Source organism: Lemur catta, chromosome 2, assembly GCF_020740605.2.
Source record: "Lemur catta isolate mLemCat1 chromosome 2, mLemCat1.pri, whole genome shotgun sequence".
Taxonomy (NCBI): Eukaryota; Metazoa; Chordata; class Mammalia; order Primates; family Lemuridae; genus Lemur; species Lemur catta.
The window spans coordinates 101,864,231-101,883,836 of record NC_059129.1 but is presented as its reverse complement, the minus strand read 5'-3'; the positions used below and the strand labels follow the sequence as shown (position 1 = coordinate 101,883,836).

The 19,606-nt window shown below is 34.7% G+C and overlaps 2 protein-coding genes across 13 annotated transcripts in view; both read right to left on the bottom strand.

Moving 5' to 3' along the window:
- The window catches only part of LOC123633144, a 153,384-nt gene extending 139,703 nt beyond the window's left edge, over positions 1 to 13,681 (bottom strand). For 2 of the 5 annotated variants that reach the window (XM_045544145.1, XM_045544146.1), the window contains exon 1: positions 13,336 to 13,681. The gene's annotated coding sequence lies outside the window, so the exon portion shown is untranslated. The remainder of the gene's footprint in view (positions 1 to 13,335) is intronic. The other 3 variants (XM_045544139.1, XM_045544142.1, XM_045544143.1) reach the window with 2 other exon arrangements.
- Positions 13,682 to 14,040: 359 nt separating this feature from the next.
- The window catches only part of CEP57L1 (centrosomal protein 57 like 1), a 53,066-nt gene continuing 47,500 nt past the window's right edge, over positions 14,041 to 19,606 (bottom strand). For 7 of the 8 annotated variants that reach the window (XM_045544152.1, XM_045544147.1, XM_045544154.1 and 4 more), the window contains 3 exons: positions 19,328 to 19,572; positions 18,204 to 18,348; positions 15,852 to 16,266 (listed from right to left, as the gene is read on the bottom strand). In XM_045544152.1, coding sequence (XP_045400108.1) covers positions 16,045 to 16,266; positions 18,204 to 18,348; positions 19,328 to 19,572 — 612 coding nt within the window. In that variant the 3' untranslated portion in view covers positions 15,852 to 16,044. Of the gene's footprint in view, positions 14,614 to 15,851; positions 16,267 to 18,203; positions 18,349 to 19,327; positions 19,573 to 19,606 lie in introns of those variants that run through there. The other variant, XM_045544153.1, reaches the window with a different exon arrangement.

Here is a 19,606-nt window from a genome sequence, read left to right as displayed (position 1 = left end):
AAGCAAACAGCTAGGGATTGTCAACTCACCCAGGAAGGCTCTTTCATTTCTGAAATTTTGGTTCTTTTAGTCTTTGTTACTTCCATAACTTTCCAATTCTTTAAACACATGACTTTGTAATTTATCTGTTGTAATTTATCTTTAGTGGAAGCGTGGCCTTTCTACTAAATCCTACTCAAAATGAAAGTTTGAATCTTTACTTGCAGTACATGTGATGTACTATAATGTTGTTCTACTCTACTTCATGACAGACAAACTTTTGATCATGATCCACTAAATCAATGTCAGGATCCTCTAATGGACTATAACCTACAGTTTGAGAAAAACTGGCCTAAGAGATCTCTGGGAAAAACTAAGGTATCTGAAAGAGGAGGCTCATCTAAGGAATATAGGTTAAATGAATCTCAGTCTTCTCAGTATTATATGAATTCTTGAACTCTAGAATTCTGTCTGTATTTTTCCTTGAGGTCTGACAGTTTCTGCATCCAGCTTTTCACTGAAATGCCTTGGCAAATTTAATTTTGTTCTACCCCTTCTCTCCAATCCTTTTTCTGAGTCAAAATTTTCTTTTTTATTATTTGTCTTAGGCACTAGTATTATAATAACCCCATGAATTATGCTTCCTATCATCTTATCCTTAAAGCTATGACAGTTTCCTTTAAAGAAAAAATAAAAATAAAACATTCCTGTTCTCCAAAGTAACTCCCTTAAACTTTGGCTGTCTCTCCTATATTATTGTGTCTTTTACCTCAATAATAAATCACCTTAGTATTTGCTCATTTTTTTAAACTACCAACGACCAAAAAAAGGATGTGTGGAAGCAAAATGCTGCCATTATCAGCATGTACATTGTCACTGGCATTCATTTTCCCAAAGTAAAAGAATCCTTAAGTTTTGTTTATAAGTTACAGACTCCTTAATGAGAGCAACTTTATTGCCAACCTTTGCAATGCTAGTAGATGAAGATCTGTGATGACTTTTGTGGCTATGAAAATCACGTGACAAAACTGCTATCTTTCCCGCCATGAATAGACAACTACAGACTTAGTAATGTTGGTAATTTTGTGGATTTTTTTTTCTTTTCTTGTATTTTTTAATTTGATGAACTAGTCCTTTAAAAATTTTCCTTGAAAGCAAACTTCTTTTCTGAATTCTTTGTCTCTGAGTAATTCTTTGACAATTCCATAGACTCCACCAAGATTTTACATGTGTATCTACCAGAGGTGTATTCATCAACCAGAGCCAAGTAAACCACATTGTCCATGAAAAGCAACTCAAGGGCTATTTGAGGTATACCTTTTTCCAGTCCTAAGGAGGTCTCACATGGCAATAAGGCCTTAATCTAGTTGATTCTATTTCTTTTTTCTGGCCTTTATGTTTGACTTTTGTTTCCTGGCCAAGACTGGTTTTCATGCTTGTTCTGATTTGTACACAACCACTTATTTCTCCATTGGTAGCAGAAGTGTTGAGAATATACATATTAATGGTCTGTTCTTTGAGAGATAACAAATGACAGGATATCTGATTGTATTTTAAGTTTGTCTCGAGGATTCTGTTATCTCCTGTCATCTGAGATCCATCTTTTCTTTGCCTCTGGGTCTTAACAACATTGGTTTAGTCAAATTGATACATTTCACTCACCAACAGGTTGGAAAGTTGTGCATATCACTCCCTGTATCACTGATTTATTTTCTTGTCTCTGACCATTGATGAAACTCTGCTGTTTTTCATGTTTGTATGCCACTGAGAGTTCAAATTAATTAAGAAAAATATTTTTGTGCTCATTGGAACAGTGAGCAGCCCTTGGAGATCTGGAGCTGCTACCAGCTACCATCAATAAATGACTCATGCTTTTGGTACTTTGATTACATTTGATCCATCTGTGGCCAATATTATAAACTAAAGTTGGCAGTTCTTTCTGTGTATTAATTTTTTAAAAGCCCTTTTCCTCCCCCAAAAGGAAGGCATAGCTTTTTGTAACAGTCCATTTGCAATTATACATCTTTCTCTAAAGTCATCTTTCTCTCTCCCTCAGGAAAATGCTGGAGATTAATCAGTCAGAAAGCTGTCATATGAACACACTATTTAAGGATATCTAATTCCAACAGACAAATCCACTATCAAAGAGAAAAAATATATACACAATGAATAAAATTTGAAATTGTTTTTATGTGGTTTTAGAGCAAAGGCTAGAAACTTCAAAGGTGTTGTTTGGTTTGTGTAACCATTCTGCAAATGCCTGGATTTGTGCTGGAACGGGAATGACTGGTCTGGCTTGTCTGGATTATCACCACCTCTGCAAGAAATCTGAAAGTTCTCAGTGCACATATTTTACTCTTTTTCCCCTCTCAAAAAAAAAAAAAAAAAAAAAAAAGTAAAATATAAGCACACAAACAAGCCAGGTAAAGATATGAGAAAGAGCTCTGTTAATAAACCTAAAGTTGTGCCCCAGCTCAACCCACATTTGATTGGACAAGCACTATAAAAAACATACACATAAATAGGGAGAAGTCCAGCTATAAACTCTCCACAGTTCCATAGCTGGCCCAGAAGATTAATATAGATTCATTTCTAGGATGAGGGTATACCTTTCCTGAGCACATTTGCCTATGGTTCTCAATTGGGAGTGATTTTTCCTGCCCTGGGGATACTCGACAATAACTGGAGACACTGCTGGTTGTCACAGTTGTATGTACCTGGGGGATGCTGCTAAATATCCTATGATGCACAGGAGAGCCATCCACAACAAAAATTAGCTGCTCCAAATGTCAGTAGTTGCTGAGGTTAAGAAACCTTGCCCTGAAAAAAAATTAATTTGATTATAAAGTCTCTTAAATCTAGAACTCCTTTTTGGGTTGGCTTATAGAGACGATTAAACACTTTTATAAATTTAAAGTAAGATAACTAAGGATTTTTAGAAAAGGAAGAAAATATTGAACTCATTGCTTTAAGTCTGCTGATTCTCTTAATGAATCCTATATGCAGAAGAAAAAAATGTTTAGCTAAAAATAGTTAAAAATAGCCTTGTTTGGCTGGGTGTGGTGGCTCACGCCTGTAATCCTAGCACTCTGGGAGGTCGAGGTGAGAGGATCGCTTGAAGTCGGGAGTTCAAGACCAACCTGAGCAAGAGTGAAACCCTGTCTCTACTAAAAATAGAAAAAATTAGCTGGGCATGGTGGCGCATGCCTGTAGTCCCAGCTACTTGGGAGGCTGAGGCAGCAGGATTGCTTGAGCCCAGGAGTTTGAGGTTGCTGTGAGCTAGGCTGACACCACTACACTCTAGCCTGGGCAACAGAGTGAGACACTGTCTCAAAAAAAAAATAGCCTTATTTGCAAGTTGATATGAAATGCAAATTGATAGCAGAGAGAAAAATATTAATAAAACTGGTTATTTAAAAAAATTTGGAGAGCTCTTAAATATTTAGTGTAAAAAATAGAAAGAAAATCTCAAATAGTCACATTCCTAATCAACGTGAATCCTTGAACAAATTAGACTGATTTAATAATGCTGTTTTAAAAACAGCTATATGTACCCAGTCAAGTCGACACATAAAATTAACCATCACAAACAAAGTGCTGTTTAAAATCTGAAACACAATGGGACCAGTTTATTTACTGATGGTTTTAAACTGGCATACCTAGTTAGACAACTTGGCTTCCTCACATTATCAAAGAAGCATAAAAATTCTGCTGAGAACTTCTCTCTTGAGATTTCCCAAAGTCATAATTCTTTGTATAGATCTTGATGGTCAATATCAGAATAAAGACGTAGGGGATCTGTGATTGGCTAATTTCTGAGATCCTCCAATGCTTGCCTGTACTTTTTCTGTTCCTCACCCCTCACCTTTAAAGAAACACTTCCTATGAGTATGCTTTGTGGAGCTGTGAATTTTTGAATATCTAACTTTATGAACATTTTGTGGAGATGCTCAATAAATACTTCCTGAATGAATAAATGATGAAACAAATAAAAATGGCTATATGTCTCCTCCTTGATTTTACCACAGTGTAAATTCAAATTTTAGCACGTCATCCTAACATACTCAAAACTTGGGTTTGTTTTCTCATGGAAAGTCAAATCGGTCAAAGTTTATAGAAATTTACCTAATTTCTAAGCTAATATTAAATTGAGCTGTTTAATAATCTTTGGATACAAATTATTAATATAAGTAATTTGTGTAGGCAAGTCATTTCTAGAGAATAAAAAAATACAGGGTCATCAAAAAAAAGTTTTAATATACCCTTGCTTTTTTTTTATACACTGTAATTGAGCATCAATGAATAGGTTGAAAGGATGTATAAATAACTGAGATATGTTGGTAGACATGTTCATTATATTTAAGAAATGTAAAATAATTTTTGTGTGTCTGTGGAGGGGTTATGTATGCAAAATAATGGATTTTTTTGTTTGTCTACCATGAGAACGGAGAATAATTTCTCTTAAAGTAAAAATTTAGTTTTGTTCAGTTGTGCCAGAATGTGAAAGAAACTATTAAAAGACAAGTATGAAGGTGTACAATAGAAGAATAGAAGTAGAAGGTCTGAGGAGACATAGACTTTGTCTTGGTTTATTATATCTGCAAAGTGGAAGAAGCATTAACAATGCATTAACTTATAAAGTTGACTAGATGTAAATGAATTTATTTTCATGAGATGGAGAAAAGATTTGCGAATCTTATTCTATAAAATATAGGTGGCATCCAAAAAGAGTAAAACTAGAATTTAAATTTTCTTTTGTTAAGTTGACAAATGGATCATTGAGTATATGTTTACTGTGAACAAAAAGCAGTTAAAAGGTATTTGGTGCCCAAATAGCAGAAGTTTCTTATATCACCAAAATACTCTTGAGAGTCTATTAATGTTTTGTGCTTTTGTCATGTCTTTGAACTATTTTTTTAAACAAAAGTTCTTCATCTTTGAAAAAGTTCCTCATAAATATCATTACCTAGTGCTTAGTTTAACATTGCCTGTAACCTTTTTCTTTAGTCACTTACTCATACCTTTTCTCCTCTGATAGCTTTTTTTGATATTGCCTTTCCTGAATTCAGCCCCCACATTCAAAATAAGACTCTTATTATGTTTTTTACACCAAAATTGTGTTTGGGGTTCCCCAAACAGCTGCTGGACAGCTGCTAAGATTTGTTCATGTATCCTATGAAAGAAGGGAATGCTAAAAATAATTAGAAATGTTTGGTATACTCCAGATTTTTTTTTTTTTTTTTGAGACAGGGTCTCATTCTGTGTCACCCAGGCTAGAGTACAGTGGTGTCATTATAGTTCACTGCAACCTCAAACTCCTGGGCTCAGGTTATCCTCCTGCCTCAGCCTTCTGAGTAGCTGAGACTATAGGAGTGTGCCACTATGCCTGGCCAACTCCAGATTTTTTATTAGCTCAAAACTACTGTAAAAAGTATTCTTCTTATCAACGAGTCCTTAACATAAAAAGAACTTGCTAATCAGTAAGAAGAAGTTTAACCTATGTTAATTATATATAAATAAAATGTATTAATATAAATATAAAAATATATTTTAGCAATTGTGTAACTTCTAGGTTTGACAGAAGCATATTCATGTTCACATACAAAGATTCATAAAATAACTGTTAAAAATTAATTCTTTTTTAAGGGAATAATTTGTTTCTAGGTGACAATCCCAAAATATTTTACAGGATAAATTAAAAGAACCCAGAGATTTTTAAATGCCCACTCTGTCCATATATATTTTTCCTTTCAGTTGTAATTATTGACTAATAAATAAAATCATTATGTGTTATTTTAGAATAAAGGACTCTCCTCTATTATTATTGGCAATTTCAAGTCAATCTTAGCCATTTGGTTTTGTCATTCGTAGACAGCTTCTGCTTTTCTCTTGTATTTGCCTAAAGGCCCCTGCTATAAGCTACATACCAGAAATTCAGTCTTCTAGAAGAAACATGAAAAAAATGAAAGCCTCACATTTTTACCATTCATAACTGACTCTACAGGGAGTAGACTCACAGGAACAAACTTTTCAGTATAAGCTGATAGCAGCAAGATAAAGAGATACCTGTCATACTACCAAAAGATGAATCAAGATTCTTTAAATATGTAAGTAGATAACTTTATGAAAATTGATTGCTTTACCCAAAATCAAAAAAGAATCACCTAGAACTAAATGAGTTAAGTGCACTGTCTTCAACAGAATACCACAGACTAGGTAATTTCTAAAGAACAGAAATTTATTTCCTCACAGTTCTGGAGGCTGGGAAGTCCAAGATCAAGGTGCTGGCATCCGGTGAGGGCCTTCTTGCTGTGTAATCCCATGGCAGAAGGCGGAAGGGCAAGAGTGGGAGAGAGAGAGAGAAAAGGGGGGCCAAACTCATCCTTTTATAAGGAATCCACTCCTGCAGTAATGGCATTAATCCATTCATGAGGGCAGAGCCCTTGTGGCCTAATCATCTTGTTAGGCCCCACCTCCCAACACTGTTTCATTGGGGATTAAGTTTCCAACACATGCTTTTTGAAGGACACATTCAAACCATAGCATGTGGCTAATGTTCTATTTCTAACAGGCATATAAGAAAGATTCCTTTTTTCATCTTAAACTCTCAATAGGCTATCCTTGAATAAACTAGAATGAAATATTCTTTAAATGGTATCATGCTCTAATGGACCCTTTAGAAATCAAATCAATGAAAATTATTTTTAGACATGAGGTCTTGATACGATGCCCAGGCAGAGTGCAGTGGCTGTTACCAGGTGTGACAATAGTACACTACAGCCTCAAACTCCTGGCCTCAAGCAATCCTTCTCCTTCCTCAGCGTCCCTGAGTAGCTGGGACCACAGGTATCCACCAACTTGCTTGGCCAATAAAATTCTTTCTATAACTTATAAGTAACACATTGTCAGGAAAATACAAAAATAATGATCCTATCGAAAATGACATTAAAAAGTATAAAATGATAAAAATGGCTAAATATTACACAAAGTGTCTTTATTAAGTTCCTTTACTTTTCATACCCATGTGGCTATTTGCATAGGTTCAATAAGAAACTGTTCTCCTTCCTACCAGGCAATAATTAACAAATCACTTTTGTAATCATGACCCATGCCACAAATCTCGTTGAAGTGGCATGGCAGGCCCATTACTAAGTAGCACAGTAACAACTTGGCTGAGGCGAACTGGATGGCTCTTGGTTCCCGATTTCAATATGTGAACAACACCTAACACATAAAAGTAATGACAACCTTGTGAACTTTACAAAGCCTCCAAAGTTTACTCCTAAGTTTTAGCAACACATGGCTCTAGCTTTATTAACCAGACCTACAAGAAGGTCTTTGTGTATTAAGCATCGCCTTTTATGATACTTACGTAATAAAACCAAACATCAAAGTAATGATACTGAATCAGAAAATCACTAAGCAAATTTATGCTCAAATCCATGCTTTAGAAGAAAATTTGAAGGCAAAATTGACAGCTTAACTAGAGGTCATGATGGGTAAGCAATACACATCATATTTGACAGAAAACAAAATAAAACAACACTGCAGTAAAGGATCAACACAGCAGATTTTGACTGTGTAAACCCTTTACATTCCAAAGAAATGTTTGGCCCTTGGCCAGCTCCAGGAAGGTAACCTCTAAGTCCTTGGAATAGCCTGCCTTATGTGAGTATTTTTGTTTACCTGGGGCCTTAGGCCATGCCAGATAGTCTAAGCTAACAATGTGATTTATGGTGGGGACTTTGGGCCATGGGGTATCAGTTTGATCTTTGGAGGGGCTGCTGCCTGAAGGTCAACCACGTGGGCAGTCAGCCTTGCCATGCCTACGTGACCAACCCTTGAGAAAAAACCGATACATCAAGGCTTGGAGGGAGCTTCCCCAGTTAGCAATACTCCAAGAATGTCGTCACAAATTGTTGCTGTGAGAATTAAGTGCTGTCTGCAAGACTTCACTGGAAAAGGACAACTGGAAGCTTGTGCCTGGTGTCTCCGGGATTTTGCTCTATGTGCCTTTTTTCAGTTGCTGGTTTTAATCTGCATTCTTTCACTATAATATACCATAACTATAAGCATAACAACTTTTCTGAATTCTGAGTCCCTCTAGTGAATCACTGAACCTGAAGGTGGTCTTGGGGACTACCTGAAAGAAAGCAATGAGATAAAGTAACATTAACAAAAACAATCACCCTGGCTAGTTCTCATTCCCTGAGTAAATGAAACGTTGAGTCTTTCCTGTAAGTTAGTCTCTTTAATAACTATGTCCCTGATTTTGGTAATGCTGATGTCGGAAGATACATGATGACCTTTCTGGACATGATAATTATTTGAGAAAATTTTTTCCACCATGAAAAGAATAACTAAACTCGGGGACTTTGGTATTTTGTAGTTTTTTCCTTTACATACTTTTCATTTTTTAATTTGATAAGCCTGTCTTTCTAAAACTTGTACCCCTTGAAAATCCTTTTTGCATATACACTCCTTTTCTGAATGCTTTAGTTTTTGAGTGGTTTATAATTTTATTTCTGTAGATGGTAGTTTGAATGAATAGTATTTTAGTAGAATGGATTAAGAGAATCAAACTCTACTTTTTGTGGCATATCTATAGGAATGCTCTGAGAATAAGAAATCACAGACAAATATCCTATCCAAATACCAAAGGCACAGCCTCTTTCTACTTGACAGCCATTCTGTAAAAGACAAAGAAAAAAGGACCTTGTCTGAAAATTTAGCTTAGGTGCCCACCACTGAAATCACACCACAAGAAAGAATCAAAGTATATAATATTGACATAAATTCTTCCAAGTTTAACAGCAGAGAAATTATATACTTAAGAGAACAAGCTTTTTAAAGATCACTTATTTTTGAGAATAAAGTAGACACTCCTAACCTAGAATTCATTTCTTTTAACACTGGTACTGGATTTCCCAGCTTTAAATTTATAGCTTAGTTCATTTTTAGAAAATGAAAGCATAATGCTTTTTATGTGCTTAAGCACTTCCACAGTTAAGATATGAATAGTGCTATTCTCTTACATGTATCACAGACTTTGGATTAGCTATCTCTGAAAATACTTTTTAAGGTACTAAAGATAGTGTTGCTAGAAATTATAAGTTATAAACCCATTAATGTTCCACAGAATTCTCAGGAGTGTTTTTAAATTTAATTTTAAGTGGGTTTCCTGTGTACCAAAATGGCTTATGTTTTAAGTAACACATTTGTAAAGTTAAAAGGACCTACAGTGATGAAGAGTGAAATACCTTCCAATTCAGCCAGCAGATTCTGGACAACTGCCCTGTAAACATCAATCTTGTATTTCAGGCAAGAAATGATTCACATTCTGTTCTAGTTCAGTAACAGGTTTTTCCAAGAAATACCCTACAAATCAATGTACATTTAACTTTAAGGCAAACTAACAAAAAAAAACAAAAACAAAAAACAAAAACCCTTCTAAGATTTTTCAGAGCCTATCCTAAAATTTATTTAATCAGATTAAGCAAAGTCAGGTCAAAAGTACCTTATTTTTGCTATGATCCGAAGGTCTGGCTCACTTTACAATCCTCTTTTCATAAAGACTAAGATCTCTTTAACTGTTTAAGCAACTTCAGTAATTTGTAGTGGCAAATAAACTTTGACAAGTGGGTAGAATCCCATTATAATGAACACCATTCTATTGCTCACTTCCCTGTAACATTTATTCCTATGTTCTGACCATAGCTCAAAACAAAGTGGCTTTGCTACAAGAAATATGGCTACAAGAAATCTGTTAAATAGGATATTAAAAGCCACAGAAATACACAGAAATTCTCTCAGTAAGTAGTTACTTTATTTAATGAAGCTATTTTTCAGGTAAGATATTTACATACCTGCTCATTAAAAAATATTTGATCAGTTGATTGTTCAGTAAAATGACATGTTATTAAAGAGTGATACACTGGTGGTATTGTCAGGTTTTAAATTTTTATGGTGCTGCTGACTGTTGATGCTCAGACACATAGAGTTTGTCAAATGATAGCTCTTTGCTCATTTCAGATTGGAGACATGCACATTGTTTTTCTCCCACAAATCTCACATCTTTATGAATTATAAAACTGTCTGAAGCACCTGCAGAACAAATGTCTTTCCTACTCACAAAACTCATGCTTGGTTAGATTCTACACAGAGGTAGAATAATAAGGTCATTTGTTAAGGGATTCATGTTGAATATATTTATTTGTCCACATTAGAAAAGCAACACTTCATTAGAAAAGCAACAGTTTGGCTAGTGTTTGAAAACTGCATTTTAGGAATATAGACCAAGAAATGTAATGGTATTGATTAAAATGGAACTTGTTTCTATAAAACACATAAAGCTGATTCATAATAGTATTTCTGAGATAAATAGTAGATTGCCACAAGCCATAGCAGGGGATTTGGGATTATTCCTGTTTTCAACTATCCTGCTTTTCTCCACATCATTCAAATTCATTCTCATTAAATATTCATTAAAAACCAACTTTTTCTTCTCCAAACAACATTAAGGGCTACATTCAAAATTACAATCCAGTATTCACAAAGTCTCACAAAACATTAGCTACCTTTATTATGTATGATGTGCTCTGGTATTTTCAATGCTATATCATTTTAAAAATGCTGGTAGTGACCCACTAACTTGATTTGATAATCCACCAATATGATATGACCTACAGTTTGAAAAACACTGACTTGATCCAACTTACGAGGATGCCAAAGTATAGGGAAATTGAGTGGCTTAAGTTCATGAGGAAATTAACAGCAATCATTTGCATAATTCTGTGCAAGTCAATAACTGGCCTCTAGAATACAATTTTTCTGTATATATCTTATTTTTCTGTTTTAGTCTAAGTCATTATTGCTTGATTTTTTCCCCATTTACTTCAATGTTTCATACCCACTTACTCCACTCGTGCCTTTGAATTTGATACTAGTTATATACTGGTTGTAGACAGCATATGTTTGGAATTACTAAATGAACTGGTATCTCAATCAACAAGCCTAATGAAGAGTGAGAATCCTAGATGAATATCTGCTACCAGGCAAAAAAGCAAGTGAAAACTATATAAATGAAGATAGAGAATGAAGAAATCACAAGCAGGCTAACTCCAAAAGCACTTTATCAATAGATGAGAACAAACATTTATTATAGGAGGCAAATATTTACTGAGCATCTGCTCTGTGGTGGTCATTATACCTCTTATGGCACCTATTGTTCTCTTTTAACTTATATACATGTCTTATCTCCCTTACCAGACTATAAGCAACTTGAAGACCGAATCGATGCATAATATGTCTTTGAATCTCCCATAGCATCTAGTACAGTATCTTGAGATCAACACTTGATTATTAGAGATAAAGAAATACTTGCTGAATAAGCAAGGCAAACATACCAATATCCAAATAAGAAACCCTTGGCATCATAATATCAAAGAAAGCATCATTCTGAGTACCTGTTGTCTGTGAAAGCACACCCTGCCCAAGCAAACAATATCGGGCTCTTCTTAACCTGTGGTTATTTAAAATATGGTCACATATCCTGGAAAGGCAATACAGTAGAACAGCTGAACTGGTGCCTGAAACAGCAGTGCACATTCCAATATGCTCACTTAGATAAGACCATCAAATAAGGTTAATATATTTTCATGCAATAGAATTATCAAACAAACATTTACTGAGAGGGCTACTTTGGGGCTAGATATTGTGCTAGGTACTTGGGCTACAGTGGTAAGCAAGAAAGCACTCTGCCCTCACATAGCTTTCAGTTTGTGGGGAAGACAGACAAATAATAACAAGAAAGTGTGCCAAGTGCAAAGATAGAGGGAAATACCTAGAAGAGGCTGCTAAGCCAGATTTAGGAGGAGACAGTGGAATGAGAGGGGGCTTAAAGAGGGCTTCTTAGAGGAAGATATAAACTGACACCTGAAGAATGAGGGAAAGCTAGACAAGCAAACACAAAGAAGGAAAAATTGAGGCAGAGAGTATGGTGGATAACACCACCTTTATTTTAAAAGAGTTTTCTAGAAAGCTGTTTATATTACTCATAGAACTTTTTACTTGTCCTTTGACAGACAACTCATAATCCTCAATATTCTTCCCACAACCCCAAACCCCTGGAGCCAATCCCCCTTCCCCTCCAGCTCATGAACCAGACTGTTGAACTGGTAATTAACAAGTCTTACATTGCCACAAACCTCCTCAGAGAAGAAAGTAATAGTAGATAAATTTTCTTCTCTAGTGTTCTTTCCTAAAACCGTTAAACACAGTTACACATTAGACCATGCATATATAATAAAAAATAAATGTCTTCAGTGGTACGGTGGTAATTTATAATTCTAATGATTGCCTATGAAATTTAGTAAAATCTTGCACCAAATGGGAATTCAATGAATCTATTCCAGTAAGAACATTCCCAGCAAACCCACCAGGAAATAAAACCCACCTAATTCTTTAAATAGACAATTAGTCTACAGCTATAATAAAAACAAATCTGACCCAGACATTATTTTAAAGACTTAACTTTATATTTTTCTATGTCTAATTTTCTTTACATGACAAAATACCAAAAAAAAAAAAAAGAGAGAGAGAGAAAGTGCACGAAAATAAGTAGATAAGATAGTATGAAAAAGACCGAGGTGTTGACAAGGTCTATTTAATTACCAAGAAGTAAATTTGTTTTCAGATGAGTGACAGTCAATATTATTTTTATTTGTTTATCCTCATTTCACTTTAATTAAAAAGTGTAATGGCACCTATAAAGAGCTTTTTTTAAAATCTCACAGATGCTATTATGCCTTAAAGAGATTTGTCTTGTCATATGTCTGGGAGTCAGCTTATACTTATCTAAACTTCACATAAAATTAAGCGTTCTCAGTAGGTAAAGCTTTAGTTACAGCTGAATAGAGTTCCAGGAAACCCCATTAGGAGTTTCATTATTTGCTCTACACCAATAATGGCAGCTGGTGCGATTTTGGCCACAACACACACTCCGTCCATTGTACATGACCAACTGCCCTTTTCTCCCTTAGATTGATCTCTACATGTCAAATTTTTATTTAATTTTTTGATATTTTGTCACAGATTAAGAATATTACTTTATGTTAAAAATTATACTTTTAAAGTAATAAAGCTATCAAAAAAATCTTGAAAATAATTTTCAAGTACACCATCCCAGCCAGTTATCTCCCACTTTAATCTTACATTGTTGAAAACTGAACATTTCCCTCCAACCTTTCTATCTTTAGCTAGAGCCTCATAAAAATGGCTGGGTTGCCAATGACCCACCCAAATACAGTTAATTCAAGATTCCAATTCCCATTTCCAGTATTAGAAAATTCACAATACCTGCTGCTTCAAACACTGGAACTTTCAAGTTTTCAGTTTCATCAATGTTGAGAGCTGCCTTGGCTAGAAAACGTCATTTTTTCAACTTCTAATTAAATAAAAAATAAACTCTGTTTTTTCACTTAAGTGAACAAAATCAATGAAATCATACCAAGTTTCTGCTAGGCAGAGCACAGCTGTAGAGTTGCTATAGCAACTCCTGTACACTGACGATAGACTGCCCCATCCAGGAAAGAAATCTTTTGCTCCACCCCCTGAGGAGTCAAAGGCCTTGGCAAGCAGGCAGTCTGTGAGCAGAGATACATTTTTAGTTCAGTTGCTGTAATGGAGCACCAAGACACCATTATTTATTGTCCCTCACTAATAAATGTCACCTCAGCAACCAAAACAGACTCCAAATCAAGTTGCTGCATGTGACTATGTATTTCTGTACCATGGTAGAACTGTATTCTTTACGTCCACCCATTAGAAACCTGGGTTAGGAAAGAAGCCAAAGCAATTTCTCTCCAGACATAAGGAAAAAGAAAAAAGGACCCAAATAAATTACAATATTCCCACTTTTGCAAAGAATATATTTAGGTCTTTGCTTCTTAGGCTTTAATCCATGCAAACTTGTGTTCTACAACATTTTTTTTGATCACTCAGATTCAAAAAACATTTATTGAGTTTTTCAGTGTCAACCCTTTTGCTGAGGGAATTCTCAATTCTTAATTGAAATATTCAAGTGTTCCTAAAGTGACTTAAATTTTTTTATGGTAATTATTTTTAGCAATACATCTTCACAAGTAATGACTTTATTGATAAACTAAATATATTCAGTTCCCTGTCGAGATGCATAGAAAACAAAGGCACAGAAATATAGGGCTGTATTACAGTCCTGGTGGGGTTTTTGATAAGCTTAAACTATAAAATTCATATCCTTAAAGATGAAAGGCACAGTAGAAAAACAGGTAAGGTGATAAAACGGAGTTCAGATGAAACACCCTATGGAACATCTCCAGGTCTGAGGAGCTTATGAGGGAGGGGGCGTGAAAGCCAGCAAAGGGCACATGTACTATTTAAACCAGAAGGAGAGAAACTTTCATCTCTGTGACTAATTACTTTCAAGGACAATTCCAAGTATCAATCTGGCCATCTTCAGTCACCTCCCCATTTCCAGGTATGGAAAGATCTTCTAACATGGTACCTCTTCTCACCATTAGAATGAATCACAGTTTTCCTTCTCCTCAGAAGGTCCACAATTACCCACTTTCTCCTACACATACTTTTGGGAATTACCTAGGAAAACAGAAAGAAAGACTGTCTTTAAAAAATTGCTTTTTTAGCTTCCTGAGATCCTGACCTAAACATTTTTTCACACCTATATCTTGAACACTGCCCCCGCTGTGCATTCAGAGAATAGGTAAACATGTGCGTCTAACTCTGTCCCTTTGGAATCACCATCTCTTAGACTGCTACCGTATATTCTGAGCTCCTCCCTTCTGTTACACCTCTTGTGCCTGTCCACTATTTCTACTTCAGTTGATGACTCCAGTTCTCTAGCTGCTCCAGAGGATTTGAGTGAGAAACCAAGAGTACAGAAGAGTCATACTAGTTTCTATACACTTCTGGAATGATAGGTCAACAAGTGCAAATTTATTATAAAGCATGTATACACAAAGAAATCTATTATGACATCATTGATTTTAAAATATAAAAAATAAAAATGTACCATATTTCCCTGAATTTTTGTTAGATGAGGTAATTAAATGACCAATTTCTTCTTCCTATACTTTCTTCTTAAAAATATTACCACTTTTGTAGGTCCTAAATTCACAGACTCAATTTACACGGATGAACATTATACACAATGCAAAGAATAAAAGTCATCAAAAGTTATAAAGTAAGATAAAATAAGTCACTAGTATTTAAAAAACTAGATTTGTAAAAGAGATTGGGAATAGCACAGGAAAACTTCTGCAATGAAGTTATGACGGTAACTCAAGGAAATAACTATAACTTTATCTCCTAAAAATTAAGTTTATGGTTTCCTATTTGTAATTGTCACATAAAACTTGGATTAAAAGCTTCTTCACAAAACTGTAGGACCATTACGCTTTTCACTTTGCAAAAGAGAAAAACATTTCATACCTTTAAAACAAGATAGGGAAGAAACACCAGCAAAAGCCCAGGAAAGTTAAAAGACCTTTCTGTACTCTGTTGGTTTAACATTAATTCTTAAGATTATAAGCCTTCTAAATAAAAAAGTAGAATGGTACTTGTATCTCAGATTTAAGTCAATTTTAGTATAGTTTCTTAGATTTAGCTTAAGATACTTGCAAATTGAACAAAGTCCTGAGACATGATAAAGTTGGGGACTTTGGTTAATAAGAAAAATAAAAAAGCAATCATTGAGTGCGATGTGCACTGTCTAGGGGATGGACACGTTTGATGCTCTGACTCGGCGGGTGGGGGACAAGGACAATATACATAACCTAAACTTTTGTACCCCCACAATATGTTGAAATAAGAATAAAAAAAAGCAATCATTTATTATTTGGGACTCTTAGGTCATTAGGTATTAATTTAAAAATACTACAACTTCATGTTTTATAGAGGCTAGAAACATAATTCAAAATTTCACAAAAGTGTATTAAATTAAAACCACTTCAGACAATTCAAGATCTCATTGACAAAGTTCATTTAAGGTGACACAGTTCTGCTTTTGCGTTATTGTTCCCACATGATATCATCTCTCCTCAATTTCATTTGAAGATTATGAACTCGTACTGGATGAAAATTGTTGTTTTTCTGAAAAGGGTTAGTTTCACTCAAACATTTTCTAGGGCTATTTTTTATGTTCTTTGATCCTTTGGGGTAGATGTCTTCTCGTTGAATACCTGAAGCTTCACTCATCTTTGAGTTCTGAACTTTTTGCTGCAGTTTACGAACCTGGAAAGAAAAAAAAATCTAATATTTTAGTAAAAAATATACTAAAAATATATCCTAAAATGGATTGCAATGATGGTTCAAAGATTACATTAAATTAAAAAGTTCAATTCAGTAAGTTTTTATTTATCAAACATTTATTACATGTCTAACAGTGCTAGTGAGGTAGAAATATAATGAATAAAACAGTTCTTGCTTTCAAGGAGCTTATTACTCTTAGTGAAAGAAAAGCATATACATGACAACTAGAGAATACTGCAAGCCAGGATAACTTTGAGTAGGACAGAAAGTGTGTATGTAAGAGGACCAAAGTAGGACAACATCAATGTGGCCTGGCGAAGTTGAAGGAAAGGTTGTATGGAAGATATGAAACTGGCAAAAACTGGAGAATAGAGAGGAGGGAAAGGACCTTTTAGGTGATATTACCAGCAAAGCAAATTGGTTTTAGGAATGAGCATGAAGTTTATAGAGTCATATATATAAACATACACACACACACACACACACACACACACACGTATGTGAAATCTTAAAAGTATTCCTGAGTTTAAAGTACTATTGAATACTAAAAAAAAAGTCAAGGGAATAACTATAACTTTATCTCCTTGAGGAGTGTCTGGTAATAATGGGGGCAGACAGAATTAAACAAAAACAATACCTATCAACTAGCTAAAACCCATTTCTTCAAAGTCTAACCTGTTACTTTGTCTATTTCACTTATGCATGGGTCTAATTTGTAGAGCTGATCCAGACTTTGGATAACTACCTGGTTCTCTGTTTGGCTAAGAGGTAATTTTTATTACAGATATTATTAAATTGATCATCATAAAATGTTTGAAAATTTATACTGCTATAGCTATTATGGAATATCAATTTTGCTTTTCAAAATACAGTATATATAGACTAAGTTTTAAAAATATGATTATTCTTTTATTCCTTTCAAGTTTTCTCCTATGTAATTCCAAGAAGGCGTACAGTTGTAAAATCTTTGCTCTAAAACAATCATATAAAAATTCTTATTTACTATCACCTTAAAAGCCAATAAAGGGAAAATATTTGTTTCAAAAGTTTCATTTCTTTCTTTATTGGCCATAAGAAGAATAAAGGCTATGACATTCTATATCTTTTATTACTTTCCTATAAAGGGGGAAGGGCTTATTGTGAGGTTACTATATCACTAACTTATATGAGTGATGATTATATCCATAGGCAGATGGCAACATGATGTGGCTTGAAGGTTCCTGGAAAGGCTCCTTCTGCCTTGTGTTCCAGCAATATAACAGTAGCTGAAAATTCAACCTATGGAGTTACGGTCTTGGGATAAAATATTATATTCCATGATTCTTCTGTTCAAATACTAAAACTGCTATGCCATTCTTTGTTATTAAGACTTCATAAACAAGTAGAGAGTTCTCCTTGCCACACCTGTTCTACGCACCTTAGCTAGGTGAATACAGGTCCCCAGGGAATGGAACACAGCACAGCATGTTTTGGGAAAGGGGAAATAGTGCTTTAAGGATTGGGGTACTGCTTGAGGAGCCAGGTTTATGTATGGTACTGAATTAGAGACCTGCTGATATAAGGGGCATCATTAAGGCATTAGAGGACAGAAAGATAAGGGAAAAGAATGCTAAAAGGGCAACCAGAGAGCTGCTAAGGTAAATTACCCTACCTTACATTTTCCCCAAAGCCATTTCTAAATACATAACTAAACTTTCTTGCTCATTTTTAAAAATATTAACCTGGGAGAGTTACGTAAGAGGCCCATATTATTCCAATGGGACAGATGGCTCTATTCTGTAACAAGCCTAAGTTACTTCTGTCTATCTTTTCACTAAATCCCACACATAGACCTCAAATTTGGAAGGTCACATAGAGATGTAACGCTAAATCCAGATATTTTATCTTTTCATTAAAATCTTTTACTAAAGCCTTCTTACACTAGCTTGATGCTTCTTCAGTTTGGAAATTTGTTCTCCTTTAATTTCCATTTTCTTGACTAAACGCTCAAGTTCACATTCTATGTCATCACAGACTGAATAGCTTTCGGTTTCCTTCATTTGTTTCAGTAGTTCTTGATGCTCCCTACGAAAGGAAAGCAAATATCAAGCAGTTACATTTTATAGCATATGTTTCTGCCATAATTAAAACATTGTTCAATGATAAATTTTAGTCAGAGTTAAATATTAATCTTCAAAAACAGTCTCTTCCCTTAGGGTTGTATAATTAAATACATGGTAAATATAACCAGGCCCTTGCGATTAAATACAATTAGAAATATCTTAAACTTAGGCTGCTAGCTAAACAACTTTTAACAAGATCTGAATTCTTGATGCTCATAGCTAAATGTAGTCAAATGTTCTCATGTCCTTAAATAGAGGCATTAAATGGCTCTCTTCTTAATTCTAATTCTTGAATTACTGATGCAGTATTTTTGAAAGAATTCCAGCTGTGGAAATATTTGCCTGAGAAATCCCTAGATTTGGAGTTAGCTTACTCAATGAAATACTGTCAATATACAATAACTAGCTATACCTTCTACAGAAGTCTTAGTTCAACTAGCTGGCCAGCCAAATCACACAGTTCTGGAATTTCTGTTGGATATATATTTAAACATGGGGCATTATATAATGTATCCCATACAGAAATCTTCCTTACTGTGGATGTTGCTTCAAAATTTGTAATGCAGAAGTACCAAAGTCTAAAATAAGGAATTTCATTCCTACTTGTGTAATGAAATCATTAATTTAACTAAAAGATTCTATAAAAGCTTTTGTGAGTTATAATCTAAGGTCACCAGGCCCTATGCATTAGAATGACAGTAATATCTGTCTATCAGTCCAGATCTTGGGAACACAGAAACTCCTTAGATTGGAAAAATAGTAATTACACACAATTAAAATTTTAAGTAGTACCAATAAATACAATGAAAAATCAATATCAATCTGTTCAAATGGCCAGGTAAGGCCTTTAAGAATGTGTAAATGGCACTGGTCTTAAGACTGAGAAGAAAAAATGATATCTAAATATCTTGCTACTTCTGATAAAGAATAAAAATACTTACACGCTCATTTGGTCCAGCTCATCCTGCATTGCCATTAAAAGTTCAGACAAATTGTCACAAATGGAAACAGACTTTTCTGAGTCAGAAGGTACAGCTTTACACAGGGAAGTTTTTCTAATAGGCTTGTAAAGACATCTAGGTTCAGTCACTTCAGAAGGTTTCTGAAGGATGTGTGGGCCACAATGCTGCATCATCTGCAGAAGGTTTTGCACACTCGCATTCACAGAGCAGCTTGCACTGGAAGACTTAGGGGAAAAGAAATAGCTGAGAACAATTTAA